This window comes from Cajanus cajan, chromosome 3 (genome assembly GCF_000230855.2).
Source record: "Cajanus cajan strain Asha chromosome 3, NIPB_CcT2T_4, whole genome shotgun sequence".
In the NCBI taxonomy this organism is placed as follows: domain Eukaryota; kingdom Viridiplantae; phylum Streptophyta; class Magnoliopsida; order Fabales; family Fabaceae; genus Cajanus; species Cajanus cajan.
The window spans coordinates 55,761,336-55,784,165 of record NC_138519.1 but is presented as its reverse complement, the minus strand read 5'-3'; the positions used below and the strand labels follow the sequence as shown (position 1 = coordinate 55,784,165).

The window sequence follows — 22,830 nt, the reverse complement described above, 5'->3', positions numbered from 1 at the left end:
AACCATTGATAAGGTTAAAATGATACAAGAGAGAATGAGGAAAACTTAGAGTAGATAGAAAAGTTATGCTAACAAAAAGAGGAAGGACTTGGAATTTCAAGAGGGTGATCATGTATTCTTGAAAGTCACTCCGTGGACTAGGGTTGGCAAAGCATTGAAATCTAGAAAACTTACTTCTTGGTTTATTGGTCCTTTTCAAATCCTTAAAATAGTCACTAGCATTGCCTACCAAGTTGCTTTACCTCCAAATCTGTCAAACCTTCGTAATGTCTTCCACATTTCTCAACTCTAAAAGTACATTCTTAATCCTTCGCCTGTAATTGAGTTGGATCATCTCGAGGTTAAGGACAACCTGATAGTGGAGACTACTCCGTGAGAGTTGAGGATCGAATGGTGAAGCAGCTCAAAGGTAAGGAAATACCTTTGGTTGAGCTAATTTGGGGAGGAGCTACACCTAAAAGTGCTACATGGGAGCTAGAGGAGAAGATAAAGGATTCATATCTGGACCTCTTTGTTCAGGTAAATTCGAGGACAAATTTCTTAAAAGGGTGGGGGAAATTGTAACACCTTGTTTTAAGAAATTAATATTTTATTAATATTATTATATTTTTATTATATCTCACTACAAAAAATATGTAATTTAGCGACCGAATTAGTGACCAAATTAGCGACCGAATTTAATCAGTCGCTAAAACCCTGGTCGCTAAGCTATTTAGCGACGGAAAAATTTTCGGTCGCTAGTTAGCGATCGAAAATTTCGATCGCTAAATGGTTGAAATGATTTTGGTCGCTGAAGTGTATGAGACCAAATTAGTGACCGAATAAATCGGTCGCTAAATATTTATTTTTTATTTTATTAAATTTTATAGACATCGCAAATTTGGTCGCTATGAACCACTCATATTTGGCCTCTTAAGAATTTTATTTCACAATACTTAAGTTTTTAGCATGTTTTGTCCTTAATTACACAATTTTTGAAAACTTCCAAGAAGGTCACCCATACCTATATTACTCCAAGTCAAGCACGCTTAACTGTGAAGTTCTTATGAGATAAGCTATCGAAAAGCAAATGCATGTTGTTAGTATAAGTAGTACAAATTAATTCATTTAAGTCATCCTCAACTATCTAATCTCATACTTATATTATTTTTGGATCCTTATCATTTTGGTATATATCCAGACCGTTATAAATATATAATAATATATATAATAATTATATTACTAATAATAATTATATTATATTTAATTAATCTTTATTTATATATATACTTACTTTTATAATTAACAATCTACTTATTTCTATTTAAAATTAATTTTATGATACAATTTAAATTATTTATTATAAACTTAAAAGTTTAAGTAATAATTTATATATTTTAAAATGAGAAGGGTTATAATAACACTGGTATAACTTTTACTAAGTATTACACCGCTCAATAAGTTTATATTAAATGTGAATTTTGTAAATCCAACCAATAGATTGAAAGTTCATATCACTTTATATGTTTATATCAATTTTTGTTAAAATTGAACAATAACTTAAAAGTAATCAAAGTGCTCATATTTTATTTGAAATGTATATATTACGTCAATTTTGTTTTACAAGAATGAAGTATCAAATTATCTTGAATTCATATAAGATTCTGTATATATGATCTAAGAGAAAACAACTTTCAATCTAACGGTTGAATTTATAAAATTCACATTTAATATAAAGTTATTGAGCGATGTAATACTTAGTAAAAGTTACACCGATGTTACTATAACCCTTCTCTTTTAAAATATTATTTTTATAAATTAATTTTTAACATTTTAAATAAATTATTAATTAACTTAATATATTTATTCATCTTAGATCTAAGATATAAAATTCAAAAAATGTATTTATCCTTGTTTTATTTTTTAATTATCAACCATTAATAAAATACTAATTTAAAATTTAAATATAAAAATTTATTTAAAAATAAAGTTATCATAAGTTAGAAATATATATTATAAATATGGATCAAAATAAATAAGAAATTTAAAAATTCATATACTCTAATTAAAAAACTGCCTAAAAATCCAATCGTAAAAAGAAAATCTCTAAATATTTTTTCACATAAATAACTATTGGTATTAATTATGTAGGAGTGCATATAAATATTTTTTTATTATAAATTAATGTCTTGCTCTTACAAAAAAAAAAGAAAATGGGATTCATACTCAACAACAATATTATCATCACTTTTAAGCAATTTATAAATTTTTTTAAGTTTTACTTAGTGACCGAATAGAATTTTGTCGCTAATTTTGACTAATATTTAGCGACCGAATAGAATTCTGTTGCTAATTTTCACTAATATTTAACGATTGAATAGAATTACATCGCTATTTGTAACTAATATTTAGCGATCGAATTTAATTCTGTCGCTAAAAAAATCAAAATTTCTGATTTAGAGACCAATTCAATTCCGTCACTAATTTTAACTAATATTTATCGACCGAATTTAATTCCGTCGCTACAAAAATCAAAATTTATGATTTAGCGACCGAATTAAATTCTGTCGCTAAATATTAGCTATATTTAGCGGTCAAATTTAATTCGGTCGCTAAATTTAACTAATATTTATCGAACGAATTCAATTCCGTCGCTAAATTTAACTACTATTTAGCGACCGAATTCAATTCCGTCACTAATTTTAACTAATATTTAGCGACCGAATTAAATTCTATCGCTACAAAAAATCAAAATTTATAATTTAGCGACCGAAGTAGCGACTAAATTCAATTCCGTCACTAAATTTAACTACTATTTAGCGACCGAATTCAATTTCGTCGCTAATTTTAACTACTATTTAGCGACCAAATTAAATTCTGTTGCTAAAAAATCAAAATTTATAATTTAGAGACCGAAATAGCGACCGAATTCAATTATATCGCTAAATTTAACTACTATTTAGCGACCGAATTCAATTCCTCACTAATTTTAACTAATATTTAGCGATCGAATTAAATTTCGCCGCTAAAAAAAATCAAAATTTATAATTAAGCGACCGAAATTGCAACCGAATTTAATTCCGTCGCTAAAAAAAAATCAAAATTCAAAATTTAGCGACTGAAATAGCGACCAAATTTAATTCTATCGCTAAAAAATCAAAATTTCTTATTTAGCGACCGAAATAGCGACCGATTTTCTAGCGACGACTTATTTTGGGCGCTAAATCGGTCGCTATTTTGATTATTCATAATCGGTCGCTAAATCAGTCGCTAAATAGCGACTGATAAATTTTGGTCGCTATTTTGCAATTTTCTAGTAATGTATTGGGTTATAAATATTTGATTATTATTATTATTAAAGAAAAAATATTTTTGTATTAATATTTACATGTATTTTATTAAATTATTTTGAGAAAAATGAGAAGCAGGTGAGGAAGGGTATTAAGTTGGGTTGACCCAGCCTGTGGGAATATGAAGGAAGGGGTTAGTAGGTTAATCCTCAATAGTCTCATTTTGAGATTTCTAAACAAAAAGCAAGAGTTTTGAGGAGGAGTGCTTAGAAAAAGATCAGGAACGACTTCCACTACATCAGGAATATTCTAATTAACCAACCGGGTACGAGGAAAAAATGAATCTTTATATGCAGAGTTACATGAGGGAATGGGTAGAGGAAAAGTTCCCTAGGACTTTTAGGAATTTTATATGTTTTCTGTTTGTATATTTAGTAATTTCAATAAGTTCTATGTGGGTTTCTAGCCATATTTTTTATATTGTTTGTTGGAAATGGATGCAAGGGATGTGAGATGAAATGGTTTTGAAAAGTGCTTGTAGGCTAGGGTTCAAAGAAATTGGGATCGGGATGATTGATGCATGTTTTTGGGTAATTATTGTATACTATTGTATTTTTTAGTAAGTATGATAATTTTTGACCAATTAAAATGTAAAAAGGGTGATTGTATGATGAATGTGGGGTTGTGTACGTGTTATTCGTGTTTTCTAGGTTGCAAAAATTCACGATGGCACCGGGCCTAGTTCCTAGCGTCAAGCGTACATTCATAGAATGAATGTAAATTTCCAAAATATTTACGTCGAGTGAAATTAGGATTTCGCCAAGCGTAATTCCTTAAGGAGGTCTCTACCAGACTAGAACACCAGGTGGATCTCTTGGAATTCGGCGTGAGCGAGACCAGGCGCTCTTGGGTTGAGTCTTGCCAGATGAAATTAGAATTTTGTTAGGCGTGAGCGAAAGTAGGAGCTCTCAGGTTGAGCCGCACCAGACGAAATTATAATTCTGTCGGGCGCTAGTTTAAATGGATATTATGGATTTATGATGTGTTTGTTGATTGTTTTATGGGTTAATATGTATGTTTTGGTGAATGTTGTATGTGATGTAAACTAGCTATGAATTGCAAGATATATGTATGATTCTTTTGGTTTATGTGAAAATGTTGGTTTGGGTATATGATATATTAGATTGAATTATGAATGTGGTGTGATGCTTTGGCACAATCGTATATGTGACATGGTGTGGGATGTGAGATGCATCGGCATAGGCGTGTACATGATACGATGCTTGTTATATGATGTTTGGGCATGATTGTATGCGTGACACGGTACTAGATGTGTGATGCATCGGTATGGTCATATGTGTGATACAATGCTGGTAGTGGAATGCATTGGCACAGTCATGTTCATGACATGATGTTGGGCGTGTGATGCGTCAGCATGCGTGTGTACTTGATACGGTGCTAGATGTGTGACACGAGGTATATATGATTTTTGATGAGATAGTGGAATGGGTTGATTCAGAGTTGATGATGTTGAGCATGTCTGAATGATGGCTATTGTGTTTGCATATTATAATAAATTGAGATTATTTCATGAGGATTTCCTATTGTGTTTTGCATATAGATGTCTTCTTTTTTCACTGTACATTTTGTGGTTGTTTTTAGGTGAGGAAATCCATATATGTTTGGTATTCAAGGTGTCAATAACTGAGTCATGGGATTGCTATGATAATGTGACATTGGGGCAAAGGATTTTATAACGTTGATTTCATTGTTATTGGAGTTTATACTCCTTTATTAGTTAAATTTATGAACATATTATATATATATATATAAATAATTTAGATATTGGAAGTATTTTAACTATGAACCATTTTACTCGAGTTGGATAACTATTTCTTTATATTTTTATATTATATGTATTGGGGTAGAATGGGTGTCAGAATTAGTACACTAAATGTATTTGATATAAACCCCAATCAATCAATAGCCTAAAACAACTTACTTAAGAATTTCCTACAGTAGCATTGCACTCTTTTCCACCATTTCACGAGCTAGGGAGCCCAGCTTATAGAAGTCAACTTTTGGAATGTCACTGTAGATATAAAAGTACTAGTTAGAAAAACTACAATAATTATCAGCTTGTTAAAAGAAAACCATGAAATGAGAAATATATTACACATGATGAGAAAGCTCTCAAAAGATCGTGTCTACATCTGCAAAAATGTGTTTCAATCAGTTGCCCAGCACCAATACTTTTCAAAAAATATATCCAACCAAGTTCATCACTAACCCCTACAAGTAAAGGCAAGAAAACACAGTTAAACATGTGAACCATTTTTTGCAACATTGATGCAGAAGATCCTTAGGAGATTGAATTAATTTTGTAAGATTTAGCCATGTTCAAATTCACTTTTTACGAAGTTTAAAAAATTATTGTTGTTGTTGCATATGGTGTAATTAAGGTTTCAAAAGATTGAGTATTAGGAGAGATTTAAGACAAACTTTCTGTTTTTTAGTTACTAGAGTTTCAATAGCTATTATTTTCTATTAATCAAAAAAGCCCATAGCTACTGTGTTTTGATTTTGAAACTTTTTTTAATCTAGTCACACTGAATTCCACAAGGGGAACAGAAACGAAATCCAAAACCCACCGCATGTCATACTAAACAAAAGAATTATGGCTTTGAGAAAATATAATAGAAGAATTGTATAAGGCTATCTCTTCGTTTGATATAAATAAAGATAAAGGAAAAACTGTACAAACTATTTCAATATGGAAGATAAGTTAGATAATGATAAGAAAACATAAAACATGTTCATTCGTGCATCAAAGATTAGAGTTCTTCCTCTGATTTCACTTGGCAATTTAGGATTTTGGGTACTGCCATTGCCAACAATTGAGAATGGGTGTTGTAAGATTGCGAGACATGGAGATACCGTCAACTTTGTCGTGAGAGACTGAGAGATTGTTAGAGTGCCGAGCAAATGCATGTTGCGTCTCCGAGGTATAATCCAAATATTTTTTTAGTGAACTAAACCTTTTAAAAAAATGGGTTCGATTTTTAAGATTTTATTTTAAAAACTACATTTGGTTCAATTTTATTATAATTGGTTCTAGTCTTTTTTAAAGTGGTTTAGTTTGGTTTTAAATTTAGTTTGGTTCTTTTGATTTTTTTAACACCCCTACTCCTTAATCACTTGTTTCTCTGGTTAATTTTTTTACACTTCAAATTTTTGAACCTTTCTTCATTTTCTTCATGGTATTTATAGAATTTCTTTGAATAACTCAACTTTTGAACCATATCTTATAAATGGCAGAGCATTAGTCCATTTTTGGGGGAATATTTTCTAAAAGCATCCACAAGCAATAATAGTGCCAGGAGGTAGGGAAATAGTAAAAGATTTCTTGAATATTTATTTTCTTGATTCTTATTTTTCTTTTATTTTATATTTTTGTTTTATAATATTTTTTGTATTTTACACATATAAATATATATATATATATATATATTTTATTTATTATAAATATGGATTGAATATTATTTTGGATGGATTAGAGAAGGCAAGTTTGATTTTTTTTAATTATGTGCTTATCTTAAAAAAATTGACATTTCATGCAAATTTGATATTAAATAATCAACATAATAAGAGTTATAAAACAAAAGAGGACAAAATTGAATGCTCACGTTTATGTATCCTCCTAAATTGATTAATGACATGCGATTACTAATGAATTGCCAAAATTTAATAATCACATATATAATTTGTAAATAAGTTAAGGGATAAGTTGTTATAACACAGTAAGTATATCTTGTGTTAAATGAAGATATATCCATGAGAAGTTAGTTAAAATGATATTTAGTTAAATGGATAAGTTTGATCCAAATTTTTAGAGACAAAGGTCCGAAAATTAGGCAACATTAGATTACTTTAAAAGAAGGCATGACAAGTTATAGTAGTGAGGTTTTACAATAATTTTAAAAGTTTGATCAAATTGGCTAATTTGATTAAGAATTAGTGTAATGTCTAGTCTATTAACTAAAAACATCTGACGTATTTTATGACACTCTTCTATTCCAAAGGTCTTAATTATAAAAATTTTATTAAGAAAAAATGTTTAATTAAAAAGACAATATAAAATGACTTCATTAATATTTCTAGTAAAGAGAGTTCACGTGTCAAATAAAACTTCTTCAAAGAAAAGAAGAAAATAAACAAAACAATAGTTTATAACAAAGACAAACTATTTTTTTTTTTTGCAAAACCCCAATAAAAATAAACATAAAAAACAATTCTCAACTCCATACATATCTAAATAAAATATTATAAGGTCCTCTAGTCTTGATGTCACACTATTAGAGTAAGATCTCAAAATATTGAATGAAAGTACTAAGCTTCATCTCCTTCATCCTTAGTCTCATATACCTTGGTCTACTTCTAGATGGTGAGTAGTCAAAACAAGAAACACAAAACAAAAACAAAGGAGTGAGAATATATTTTACCCATGCACACAACAAATAAGATTTATAGGCAACACGCTAACATGATTTATATCCATATATGCATCCAATACTCAAGATTCATCTCACATCATTCAATGCATCAAATTCAAATCTTACACACTGCTATTTAAAGACTCATGCAACTTGTGCTTCTAACTCTATATGTGCATGACATGAATCTCCAACATCACCAAAAGGTGCTCTAATACAAGGCAACCTAGGAGCACATGGACCAAACTCCCAAATATTGGGTGACCCTCTCAATCCACTCTTGACTAGGGAAGATCTATCGGGATCCAATTGAAGCATTATAGTCAACTGTGATTGCCCCCCATACTCGTTAGGGACTCCTTACTATAAAGCCTTCCCCCTAAAAAAATTCTTAGTAGAAGATCATAAAGACCCTCCTACATAGCTTCATACCACCTCCAAAGAAAGTATGGATGAAATGCATGGACTCCACACAACATTACCAACACAAAAATAATGCAATTATATCCAAAACAACAACTTAACAGACCTCTTTGTCTAGACTTCTACACAAGTTATTAAGCCTCTTCCTAGATTCCACCACTATCAAGCCTATGTTTAAATCATCATCATCATCATCATCCCTATTCATCATACTCACTTTCCTTCTATATATACTCAATTATAATTATTTTGTTCATCTCTTTCTTTCTATCGTTCTTCCCTTGTCAACACTCACATTTCTTTCTCCTTTTTAATGAACTAACCACGATAATTAAATCTCTTTATCTTTTTTTTATTTCTAATAGTATCAATCATCATAGGCTTGTATACTAATTATTACTTTGAAAACTTTCTCTCACTATTTCTCATCAATGACATGGTGCCCAAGGAGGTAATGAGTGCGCCTAGCACAAAGAGGTCAATAACCTTCTCTATCACATTTTTGCCCAGTGTGGCTACTCCTACACTCAATGTGGAAAGGTCAAGAACCTCTTTGTCTCTTTTGCATCCGTTGCGGGTACTTTTACACCCAACATTGAGGGAATAGGGACCTCTTTAGTGTTCTTGTGTTGGCATGATCCTAGTCACGCCCAACGTCATCCTCTTGGAAAAACAACGTCACACCACGACAAGCAAGACACCTGTCATCCATCATAGAAAATTTAGAAACCACCTTGTGGTTTTCACTAGAGCTGTCAAAGTGGGTTCTATCCCATAGGCTAACCTGACCTACCTTGAAAAGAGATCAGGTCATGAAAAAATATAAAAAAGCTCTTAATTGGTTAAAAAACTCAACCTGACTAACTTTTGACCTAACCCACCTGGAATGAACTCGTGGTGGATCGGACTACCAACCTAACTCACTTACACCTCCCATCAACCCAACTAACTAATGGTCCACTTAACCATTTATTGGTACATATGTATTATTTTAACAAGATATCATTTTATGTAGAGAAAATTAATGTTGATGTTAAACAACATGAAATTGCTATAGATTTATCTACTTAAGCCTCCAATGAATTTTAATATTGATGGATAACTAATCCAATGACAAGAATTTTTTGTTTTTTTGTTTTGATAATTTGATCTTGTACACTTATTTAATTATTTTTAATGTTGTATGCATGATACTTAGTTTGACAATTTTTATTTTAGATTAAAGGTTATTTTAGATTGGAATTTATTTTAATTTAGATTTTTTTTAAAAAAATTAGGTGGGTTGATGGGCCAACCCATTTAGTCCACCAACTTATGATAGGCCAAATCGAGTTAAAAAAATTTAAACATTTAAGTTGGTGGGTCGGGTTGAGCTAGCCCATTTATAAACTAGGTTAAGGTAGGTTAGGTCAAACAGGTCGGGTCAGTCCATTTTGACAACCCTAGTTGCCATGCCCAACATGGCCCTTTCCACACCCAACGTGGAGAACTACACTCATCATGCCCAATGCATTAAATGTGTGTGTGACATCACCACAAATCTTACACTTTGCAAAATCACAAGCCTTGCGAATTTGGGTCTCCAAAACCATATTCATCATTCCTTCATTTAGATTAGTTGGTAAAATAATTATAATTAACTTATAGAATAATTAAACAACATCAATTCACTCTGATTCATACATTCCATGCATAACTCCCAAATTATACAACCCTAACCCTTAAACAATTCAATTTATGACAGCACATCATCCATTCAACCACGAAAATTACAATCACAACTCTCATATAGCAACATTGATATCAAAGCAATTACCACAAGCATCAAACAAGATCTAATTCATAAACCTAAGAGGCTTAGGGATCATCTCACTACTTATACCCCTCATACATGTTATGGAGAAAAAAAAGACATTATAAGGGGGTTAAATAGTGTTAATAAAAAATTCACAGTTTTTTAAACAATTAAGTAGTATCTTAACTTTAGGAGTGCAAATGAAGAGATAAGAAAGAATAACACTGGGTGTGTTTATACTAGTTGGTCGCAACCATTGAGACTAAATCTAGTTATTGATCAACTCGGTCAAGTTCCACTATTTTTTTTACAAAAATATAAGTATTCTTTGAACACAAAGCCTCTTTAGGCTTCAAACAACCAATTATTCTTTGAATAAAGTTCCTTTTCAGACTTCAATCAATCAAGTATTCTTTTATAGTCAAGCCTCTATAAGCTCAAATCAATAACACTAAGTTAAATTTATGTAAGATAATTGTGTTGTTTCATTTTACTTTCAAGATGTGATACAACAATTTTTAAGTACACAACTTGTTGAAAGAAAAAATGAATATATTTATACAATATGTTCTCTTTCTCTTCTTTCTAAATCTTTAAGCTTCCTTATCTAGGTGCTTTAATGAAGATGACCGTTGCAAATTCTTGAGCATCTCTTACAAGCTTGTTTCATTTGTCTTCTTTTTCGTTCCATGTGGAGAGAAATGTCCATTGGTGCATTAATTACTTGCATTAAATGTATTTCACTAAATTGTCACTTATTATCTACTCAAGAAAACTACTTATCACCTTTTAGGTACCAAACAAGTGGAGTCATGCATGTGTCAATTCAAAACATCTTTTTTGAGAAATTTTGCAATTTAAGGGACCCACTCATCTTTTTTCTAACACAAAGCATGTATTTTGTTCTTTTTGTTATTTATGAGTACTAAAGAAGCTATTTCTCTATGATCTATTAAGGAATCATGTAAACAAAGATTGATTTAGTCATAAATGATATAGATTCAAAATATGTCTTATAGATGAAGTGTTTCGTCTGTCAAGATAGCTAATCATCTTACAAATTGTCTTATACTTATTCATCTTATTGATTGATTTGAAAAAAAAATTCTCTAGAAAAAGGTCTATGGTTCTTTTCATTACAACTTAAAGCATAGGGAGTCTAAGATCATCTTTGAACCTAACAAATGCCTATGAATGAGGCATTTTCACTCCCATATTACCTTAGGTGAGGACCTCTAAGGCATCGACATGCCCTTCCACTACCTTCATTGCTATTCCATGCATTCTTCAATTTTTCCCTCTGTGACACCCATTCTATCCTAACACATATAATATAAAAATATAAAGAAATAGTTCCCCAACTCAGGTAAAATGGTTCATAATTAAAATATTTCCAATATCCAAATAATTTTAAAAAAAATATTTATAAAATATAAGTTCATAAATTTAACTAACAAAGAAACATAAAATCCAATTATAATAAAATGAATAATCTAAAATCCCTTGCCCCAGTGTCACACTATCAGAGCAATCCTATGACTCAACTATTGACACCTTAAATGTCACTCATGTCCAAATCTTTCTCACCTAAAAATAACCACAAAACATACAATGAGAAAAAAAGACATTTATATGAAAAGCACATTAGAGAACTCCAACAAACAGACTTAATGTCATATAATACACAAACACAATATTTATCATTCAAGCATGATCAATATCATCAATCCTAAAGTCAATTACACTACATTGCTTCATCACAATTCACATATGTACATATAAACAATTTGTACATATACACTATGTCATACATCTAGTACCGTATCACATACACGCCCTTGCTGACGCATCACACGTCCAACATCGTGTCACGCACATGACTACACTGATGCATTCCACTACTAGCACCATATCACGCATACAACCGTACCAACGCATCACACATCTAGTACCGTATCACGCATACGACCATGCCCATAACATCACATAAATAGCACCGTATTAGGCACATGCCCGTACCGACGCATCTCACGTATAACACCATGTCACACATACAACTATGCTCAATCATCGCACCATATTTCATAATTCAATTTAATATCACAAACGCAACCAACATTTCCATAAAGCAATAGGTCATAAACACATCTTGTATTACACAACTATTTATGCCACATCTCACATCCACCAAAATACACAGATTAACCCATAAAATAAATCCACAATCATTTTAAAAATGCATAATATTAATTCAGACTCGCGCTCGAAAAAATTAAAGTTTTGCCCAGCGTGGCTTAACCCGAGAGTCCCTACTTTCACTCACGCCCGACACTAGAAGATCGCACCTGGCGTCAAGTCTGGTAGAGACCTCCTTAAGGAATTGCACCCAACAAGATTTTAATTTCACCCAGTGTAGAAATTCTGGAAACTCATATTAATCCTTTGAATATGCGCCCGATGCTAGGAACTAGGCCCGAGGCGATCGTGAATTCCTGCAACCCATAAACATGAACAACACGCACCCAAAATCCATTGTCATCATACAATCATCCTTTTTACACTTCAATCGGTCAAAAGTTATCAAATTCACTCAAAAATACACTAGCATCCATCAATTGCCCCAAAACATGCATCAATTGTTCAAATCCCAATTTTCCCGAACCCTAACCTACAAGCACATTTTAAACAATTTCGTCTCTCGTCCCCCACATTCATTTCCAATAAATAATATAAAAAATATGGATAGAAACACACATAGAACTTACTGAAATTACTAAACATCCAAACAAAAACGCATATAAAATTTCTATAAATCCTAGGGAACCCTTTGTCTACCCGTTCCCTCATGTGACTCTGCATATAAAGTTCCCTTTTTTCCCCGTACCTAGTTGCGTTAATCAGAATACTCTTAGTATAGTGGAAGTCATTCCTAATTTCTTCCTAGGCACTCCTCCTTAGAGCTCTTGCTTTTCCTTTCTTTTTTTCTTAGTTCTTCATAAATGTCAAAATGAGACTAATGAGGACTAATCTGTTAACCCCTTCCTTTACATTTCCTCGGATCGGGTCAACCCAACTCATTACCCTTCCTGACCTACTTCTCCTTTTTCTCAAAATAAGTTAATAAAATACATATAAATAATAATCAAATATTTCTCACCCCAAAATAAAATAAAAATATAATATTAATAATATTATTATTTTCTGAAAAACAGGGTGTTGCACCCTCCAAGATTTCCTTTGTAACCACTCTTAGGGTTTAAATCAGATATGAAAAATGACCTAACCTATTTTTCTCATTTTTATAAGTCTTTAGGTTAGGTTCAAGAGTCCAACCCAAAACTTCTTTTTAGCCTATTGACTATATTATTTTTATTTTATTTATTAATACCTTTTTATTTATATTATAAACCTAATTAAAAATTTAATTAAAAAAATATAAATTTTATTTAAGCAACATTATTTTATTTTTTTATTTTGAAAATTAGGATGTTACAACTTTCTCCCTCTTAAAAGAAATTCATCCTCAAATTTACCTGTCACAAACAACACTATACATGCATACTTCATCTTGCTCTCTATCTCCCAAGTAGCACTTTTAAAAGTAACTCCTCCCTAGATAACCTTAACCAAAGGAATATACTTTCCTATGAGTTGTTTAACAATTTGGTCTTCAAATCTCACTAATAAGGTCTCAATAGACAAGTCGTCTTTTACCTCAAGATGTCTGAATCAATTACATGCAACAGATCATGGACATACTTATGAAGTTGAGACACATGAAAGACATTATGGAAATTTGACAAATGTACAGGTTAAACAACTTACTAAGCTACTTCATCGACTCTTTTGAGAATTTGGTACAAACCAATGAAACAAAATGTAAGTTTTATAGACTTTAAGGCTCTAGCAACCCCAACCCATGGAGTGACTCTCAATAATACATGATCACCTTCTCAAAATTCTAAGTCTTTCCTCCCCTTATTTGCATAATTGTTTTCCTACTCTAGGTTGCTCTCATCCTATCTTGGATCATCTTAACCTTTTCTACAATCTTTTACACTACATTAGGTTCTAGCACAAGGTTCTCTCCAGGTTTGCACCAACATAAGGGTGTCTTACACCTCCTCTTATACAAGGCTTCAAAAGGTGTCATCCCAATACTAGAAAGATGGCTATTATTGTATGTAAACTCTATGAAAGGTATAAAGTTATCCCAACTAACCCTTTATTCTAACACATAGTGATAGAAAAGAATGGCTCAATCCAAGAGGAGGGTGAATTGGATTCTATGACACTTAAAAATTTTTCAGAGTTCTAAGGATCTTTATTTCAACTTAAACTTTTCCAATATGAATTCTCAAAGAAGTTCCTTGAAAGACTTGCTAATGGGAATGAGTCTTATATGCTTTCTTGGTTAATCTTGATTAAGTTCAATGTTAAGAACAACTAATATGCAATACTTTGATTCAGTTTAAAACAATGTTATGCATACAAACATATTAATCAAGATCAGTCACTTTAACACTCAACCAAGATTTTGCTCAATGTAAAAGATAAGAGTGAGAGAGAAGAATGCACAAGTATTTTATCCTGGTTCAGTCACTCCACATGTGACCTACATCCAGTCCTCAATCATAACCTGATCAAGATTTGTTTCACTATCTCAATGAAGAAGTTTTACAAGCATACCACACATGCATATACTCCTACATTCAAGATAACCACTTTCTTGCCCCCAAGAAAGCACTTCTTGTAGAAACCCACTACAAGAATTTCTTACCACTTGAGATACCTACTCAATATTTCCCTTACACTTTACACAGAATTAAAGGAACGAATTCACCTGGAAGCTGAAAAAATCAGACTGTGAATTCTAAGACAAAACTTAATCTTTCTCTCCCAAGAATGTAGTGATGATGATGATCTCTTTCAAAGCATTTCACAAATTGTTTTTCTTCTTGGTTTCACAAAGAAAACACTCCAAGAAGGTCACTAAGACTTCACAATATATTTTCTCTTTTTGATTCTCAATTTTTCTTCTTTCTTTAAAGCTTCAAAGTGTGAAAGCTATTTATAAAGTTTTCAGATCTAGATAATCGATTATTTTAAAGGATAATCGATTATTTTGGTCTTCATGATTTATGGAAACCACTCAAGAACAAAATAATCGATTATTTTGCAGGATAATCGATTATTCCATAGAGTACTTCCTGGAATAATCGATTATTTCACAGATAATCGATTATTACAGCAAGGCTCTTTTCACCTGTTGCTGGGATAATCGATTACACTTAATGATAATCGATTATTTTGAGTTAGCTTTCAAAAACTCAATTTTATACTTCAAAAATCTTTCCAAGTATTTTAAATCATCATCATACTCACTCTTAGTCAATTTAGATTAAGATTAACTCATGCACAAAGCATACATGCAAAATAAGCTAATAAAAACAATACAACATATAAGAACTTATAAGCTACTCCTATTACACATCATGATATTCATATCTTCTTCTTGACTGGTTTGTGTCCTTGGTCAGCTTCAACTCTCAGAATCCATCCTTTGTTTATCATCAAAACTCTCATACTCCAGGGCTGAGTTGATTCACTACTCCATGAATCTCAACACAGACTATAAGAAAGTCCTTCAAGGATGACAGGTTAAACTCAACCTAAGCTTAGTTCCCAAGGCTTGGTGAAGACTCTCCCAAAATCTAGAAGTAAACCTAGGATCTATATTAGAAATAGTGTTAGAAGACACATAATGCAATCTAACAATCTCACTAAAGTAGAGATTAGTCGATCTCTCCAAGGAACACCTAATACTGATTGGAATGAGGTGAGCAAACTTAGTCAATCTATCAACTATAACCTAAATGGAATCAAAAAAAAAATTGAGGTCCTAACCAACCCAAACACAGTCCATGGAAATACTCTTGTTTCCATTCAGGCACACACAAAGGTTGTAACAAACTTGTTGATTGTTTGTGTTCTATATTAGCTTTCTAGCATACTATGCACGCACAAACAAACTCAATTATGTATTTCTTCATCTCAGGCCATCAAAACATCTTTCTAAGGTCCTAATACATCTTAGTGGCTACTAGTGAAAACTAAGCTTACTCCTATGTCCCTTATCTAAGATTAACTTTTTAAGTTTGGGGTCACTAGGCACACAAACCCTGTCCTTAAACATTATCACTTCATCATTTCCTATGTTAAACTCACCACCCTTTCATTGTCCCATAGCTTCCACTCTAGTCATCAAGAACTGGTCATCCTTTTGACCTTCCCTAATCTCAACCAATAGATCATTAGTTACTCTCAACATACTTAGTCTCAGACCACTAGGAGTAATCTCACATGTTAAGCTGATATCCCTAAACTTTACAACCAAATCAATCTCTCTAATCATCAAGGTTAACACTTGGAAATATTTCCTACTTAAGACATCAACTACCACATTAGCTTTACTTGGGTAATAAATTAACTCAAAATCATAATCGTTAAGAAATTATAACTGTCTCTTCTTCCTCATGTTTAACTTCTTATGATTAAACAAATACCTAAGGCTTTTATGAACACTAAACACCTCAAATTTATAACCATAAAGGTAATGTCTCCAAAGTTTTGGGAGAAACTACAACTACTAACTCAAGATCATGCGTAAGATAGTTCCTCTCATGGGCTTTCAACTGTCTAGAAGCATAGGCTACCACCTTCTCCTCTTGCATCAACACTTCATCTAAACTCATCTTAAACGTATCACAATACACTACAAAGGGTCTATTAGGGTCAAGAAAAAAATAAAACTGATGGATTGGTTACCTTCTCATTAAATCTTTGAAAACTACTCTCACACTTACTATCCCAAAAAAAAGCTTAACCCTTCTGAGTCAACTTGGTCAGGGGTAAGGATAACTTAGAGTAACCCTCTATGAATCTCTGGTACTACTCAGCTAAACCTTGAAAACTCCTAATCTGACTCATAGAGCTCGAGGCTTCCCACTTAAGGACATCCTTTACCTTAGAAGGATCAACAACTATAACCCCTCTAGAAATCACATCACATAAGAAACTAACCTCCTTAAGCCAAAACTCACACTCAGACAACTTAGCATAAATTTGTTTGTCTCTAAGGGTCTATAACACAATCCTTTGATGTTCTTCATGTTCCTCCCTCTTCGTAGAATACACTAAGATATCGTTTATGAAGATAAATACAAAGCTATATAATTAAGGGTGAAAAAACTTGTTCATGTAGTCCATGAACATAGCAAGCATGTTAGTCACACCAAAAGGCATAGCTACGTACTCATAGTAACCATAACGGGTCCTAAAAGCAACCTTTAGGATGTCCTTACACTTTACACGGATCTGGTGGTAACCTTATCTAGGGTTTATCATACAAAACACACATACTCACACTAAATAGTCCATAAGATCATTTATTCTAGGCAAATGATACTTATACTTAATCATCACCTTGCTCAATTGATGATAATCTACATAAGCTTTATACTCCCATATTTCTTTTTCACTAATTAGACAAGCGCTCCCCAAGGTTATACACTAGGTTTTACAAATTACTTCTCCAGCAACTCCTTTGACTAATTCATAAGCTTAGCTAGCTCAAAGGGAGACATTCTATAAGGTGTTATAGATATAGGTTCCAAGTACTATGCCTATGAAAAACCCTTATCTCACGCCTAGTGGTAGACCAAACATGTCCTCAAGAAAAAGTTGAAGGGAACTCACTCACTATAGGTATATCACTCACTAATGCCTTACTCTCAAACTTTAAGAAAGCTAGCATTATGTATGCTTTGACATCCCCTTTTAAAGGCACTTTAACCTAGTTGGTAGTTTAAAAGCCCTTACTCTTACTCTTGACAAACTAACCAAAGACAATGGTTTTTTGGAAGAGTTAAGTAACACATGGTTAGAAAATAACCAGTTCATCCGTAAAATGATATCTAATTAACTAAGATGCAAGCAAATTAAGTCAACTACAAAACTCCTATTAATAACTTGTAAAGGGCATTTTAGGCATATATTAGAAGTAGAAATTGGCCCATTAGTTCCACTACAAGCTTAAAATTTAAAGCAAACACAAGAAATTTCAATTTAGGCACACAAACATGTGATATGAAAAAATGAGTTGCACCAAAATCATACAAGACACCTAAAGGAACTCCACAAACAAGACACATACCTTGGATCAAGTCATTAGATTGTGAGGCTTTAGCACCACTTAGAGCAAATGCTCTCCTAAAATCTTTTGGTTTACTAGCTTGAAGCCACTCCCTATAGCACTCATCAACTCCTTAGAGTTGGGACAGTCCCTCATGAAATGCCTTTTCCCTTGGCAGTTGTAGGAAGTCACTCCATGCTCCAAACAAGCAAACGCTTTGTGGCCCTGATGACTACACTTAAAACACTTCGTCTAAGTTGTTAAAGTAGACTGACTTGTTGCTAGTTTTAACTCCTCAAATAAGATTGTTGGCTCCTCTAACAAACACTAGACTAACTCATAATTGTTAAGTATGGATTACTTGTAACACTCTTAAGATTCGACGTCTTCACGACTTCACTCCATGATACTTCACACGGTGAAACTTCACACAACTCCTCGTTGGTCATAACCTTTCACGAGTTAAAACCCACCATGGGTAGGCCCTTCTAAGATATATGTCCGATTTTAGGATCAACGTGTATCCCCAGAAATCAACATAAGACTTTTTAACGTCTTTTGTCCTTACTCACACGTTTTCTGGAAAACTACTCAAAAGTTTATCCATCCCTAAATTGCTCCAAGCTAAGCATGCTTAACTGTGGAGTTCTTATGTGATGAGTTATTGAAAGGTAGATGCATCTGCATCTTGTTGGTATAAGTAGTACAAGTTAATTATTTTGAGTTATTATCAACTACACAATCGCACACATGTACAATCTATGGATCTCTCTTATTCTGGTGTGTTTTAGTTGTTACAAGCCCACTAGCTTTCACTTGGTTCGTCCTTAAACCACATTGTACTAGGAGAAAGGACTTACTTTATACCATTTGTAACACCTCCTAGATTTGACATCTTAGTAGCTCCACTCCATGATACTTCACACAATGAAACTTCACACAGCTCCTCATTAGTCAAAACCCTTCACCAATTAGAACCCTCCATGGATAGCCCTTTTTGAGATGTCTGTCCACTTTTAGGATTAGTGATTGTCCTCATAAATCAACACAAGACTTTTAAGTGTGTTTTGTCCTCACTTGCACACTTTTTGGGAATCTTCCTAGAAGGTTACCCATCCCTAAATTACGTAAAGCTACGCATGCTTAACTATGGAGTTCTTATGTGATGAGCTACCAAAAACTAAACGCAAATGCATCTTATTGGTATAGGTAGTACAAATTAAATCCTTTAAGTTATCATCAACTACACAATCTCACACATGTACAACCTATGGATCCCTTTCATTCTGGTGTATCCGAGTTGTTACAAACCCACTAATTTTTATTTGGTTCGTACCTAAACCACATCGTACTAGGAGAAAAGACATACTCTAACACCAGTTGTAACACCCCTTAGATTTGACATCTCAATGACTTCACTCTATGACACTTCACACGATAAAACCTCACACAACTCCTTATTAGTTAGAACCCTCTGTGCGTAGCCCTTTTTGAGATGTTCATTCACTTTTAGGATCAATGATTGTCCCCATAAACCAACACAAAATATTTTAGCATGTTTTTTCCTTACTTACACACTTTCTAGAAACTTCTCAAAAGGTCACTCATCCCTAAATTACTTCAACCCAAGCACACTTAACTATGGAGTTCTTATATGATGAGCTACCGAAAACTAGATGCATCTTGTTGGTATAGGTAGTACAAATTAATTCCTTTAAGTTATCATCATCTGCATAGTCTCTTACATGTACAATGGATCCCTCTCATTTTGGGGTGTCCGAGTTATTATAAGCCCACCAGCTTCCGCTTGTTTAGTCCTAAAACCATTTTATAGATCCCTCTCATTTTGGTGTGTCTAAGTTGTTATAAGCCACCAACTTTTGCCTAGTTTGTCCTCGAACCATATCGTATTAAGAAAGAGGACCTACTCTGATACCATGTGTAACACCCCCCAGATTTGACATCTTAGTGGTTATATTCCATGACACTTCACATGATGACACTTCATACAACTCTTCGTTGATCAGAATCTTTAATTGGTCAGCAACCTCCATGGATAGCCCTTGTTAAGATGTTCATCCATTTTTAGAATCAATGATTGTCCCCACAAACCAACACAAGACTTTTTAATGTATTTTGTTCTCACTCGCATGCTTGTTGGGAAACTTCCCGAAAAGGTCACCTATCCTTGAATTGTTCCAAGCCAAGCACGCTTAACTATGAAGTTCTTATGTGATAAGCTATCAAAAAGTAAATGCATCTTGGTATAGGTTGTACAAATTAATTTCTTTAAGTTATCCTTAACTGCACAGTCTCACACATATACAATCTATATATCCATCTCATTCTGGTGTGTCTGGGCTATTACATTACTCCTACTAGAGGAACTATACCTCTTCTACTATATCATTGGTGCCACACTCTTATAGTGTGTTGCACGTGCCCTTCCATCCTCATCATAAATGTGACACCTATTTACTAAACTAGTAAATCTCTTAGTAGTTCACAACTTGCTTAATCTTCAGTCATATGTTATTGACAAACTTCACATGCTTGGATTTCTCATAATCCACATTATTGTAGTGGGGACAAAAACACACCAACTCCTCAAACTTGGCAATGTACTCCACCACCATGCCATTACTTGCTTCAAATTTAGGAACTCAATCTCCTTTTTATTTTTCACATCCTCTGAGAAGTACTTTTCCAAGAAAATCCTTTTGATGTTCTCCTAATTTACCAAAGTATCTTCTGCCATTATCCATTGTAATGTGTTCTACCACCAGAACCTAGCATCTTCAAACAACTTGAAGGTGTCGCCACCGGCCCGAAACGGGCTTTCGGCATTCGCGAAGGATGGTTGGACTCGTTTATTTGTTTAAAAAATGTGGATTGCTAGAATGACTTATTCTCAAACTGAGACCTCATCAAACGAGCAATTTTATTAAAAGGCTCACCAATCCATATTAATCCCAAGCGGGACCCTCCATGGATTAGTGGTTTTCGCAAAAGGAGGGTTCGTGGAGTCGCCACCAATGTTTTACTCAAAACATTGGAAAAAGGGATAAGGCAATTGATTTAAAAATCAACTTTGGCCACTACAACCAGAGTTGGGTAAGGGAGTCGGTTACGCGTGGGGAAGGTGTTAGCACCCCACGGCGCCCCTTTCGGGTTCCCTATGACAGATTATTTTTAAAAGAACAGTATAAAATTACTAAATTACCCCTATTTATTCTAAGCAATTATAAATTGACTATCTACATGATGACAGTTTAAATATGCACACAGAAAGCAGTAAAAGGAAGGATTGAAGGGAAACCTCTTGAAGCGTGCTTTTATATATTGCAAAGAACTGGGAAGCGTTTTGGCGTTCCCTCGCTCTACAAGCCCGCTCCTCGCTCTCCTAGAACAAAATTTTAACTAAGGGAATCAAAAAGATTTCCCCTCGACTAGGTTCGATCCTCAAGCAAAATGGCTCGGGGCTCAAGAACTTCGTCGGATCAACTCTCCGAGTGATTTCTAGGGCAGAACACTGCTCAAAAACCCCAGAATACTCAAGGAGAGGGTTGAAACTATCTAAAAAAGTGTGGAATGACGTCCAATTGACGTCATATTTATAGGGAATAGGCGCAATACGGCCTACAGGGGCAATACGGCCGTATTGAAATTTTTGAACTTCAATACGGTCGTATTGAAGTTCAATACGGTCGTATTGAAATTCAGAAATTTCAATACGACCGTATTGAGTTCGCTGCGGTTGTATTGAAGTGTCAATACGGTCGTATTGACTTCAGTACGACCGTATTGAAGTGTCAATACGGTCGTATTGACTTCAGTACGGCCGTATTGAAGTTTCAGAAACTTCAATACGCCGTATTGAGTTTCGCTGCGGCCGTATTGAAGCTTCAATACGGCCGTATTAAGTTCAGTACGGCCGTATTGGGCTTTTTCCCTCCACTTCCTTATTTTGAGCTATTCTAAGACCTCTAGACCTACAGAGAACCCTCCTAGGGCCTTCGAGGAGTCCTTCTGGCTGATTATCCTTCAGTCTTCGAGAGTCTTCAAGCTTTATTTCCGACCCGGACAATTTTAGGGGTCTACAGCTGCCCCCCCTTTACTTAGTCGGACGGCCTTTTGGTGTATCGGCTGACAAGTAAAGGAGTTGACCCAATTGTCCGGGTATTGTGCCGACCTTCTGACTTGTAGCGTCTTCCGGTGGAAAAATGTTGAGTAGCCTCTCCAGGTGGGTGCATACCTCGGCGCTTCTGACATCCTCGGTAGCTGAGTTTACCTTCTCCAAGGTCAACTTCACTCGACGCCCGAACCGGAAGTTGGACATCAACGCGCCTCTGATGACGCTGATGGTTGAGTACCGCCTCTCCGGGCTTAGCTTCACTCTTTGTTCGAGCCGGAAGCTAAGTATCCTTGTGACGACGGTGAGCAGTGTGAGCTTTGCCTCTCCAGGCCTTGCTTTGCTTGTTGCCCAAGCTGGAAGCTGTAAGTACCGTCTCTCCAGGCTTAACTTCACTCTTTGTTCGAGCCGGAAGCTGAGTACCCTTGTGACAACGGTAAGCAGTGTGAGTTTTGCCTCTCCAGGCCTTGCTTTGCTTGTTGCCCAAGCTGGAAGCTGTAAGTACCGTCTCTCCAGGCTTAACT

General features: G+C 34.0%; 1 protein-coding gene across 1 annotated transcript in view; it reads left to right on the top strand.

Moving 5' to 3' along the window:
- Positions 1-390: 390 nt before the first annotated feature.
- LOC109802234 (uncharacterized) overlaps positions 391-22,830 on the top strand; it is a 35,466-nt gene continuing 13,026 nt past the window's right edge. The window contains exon 1 of the mRNA XM_020363516.1: positions 391-519. Within this exon, the coding sequence (XP_020219105.1) occupies positions 391-519 (129 nt within the window). The remainder of the gene's footprint in view (positions 520-22,830) is intronic.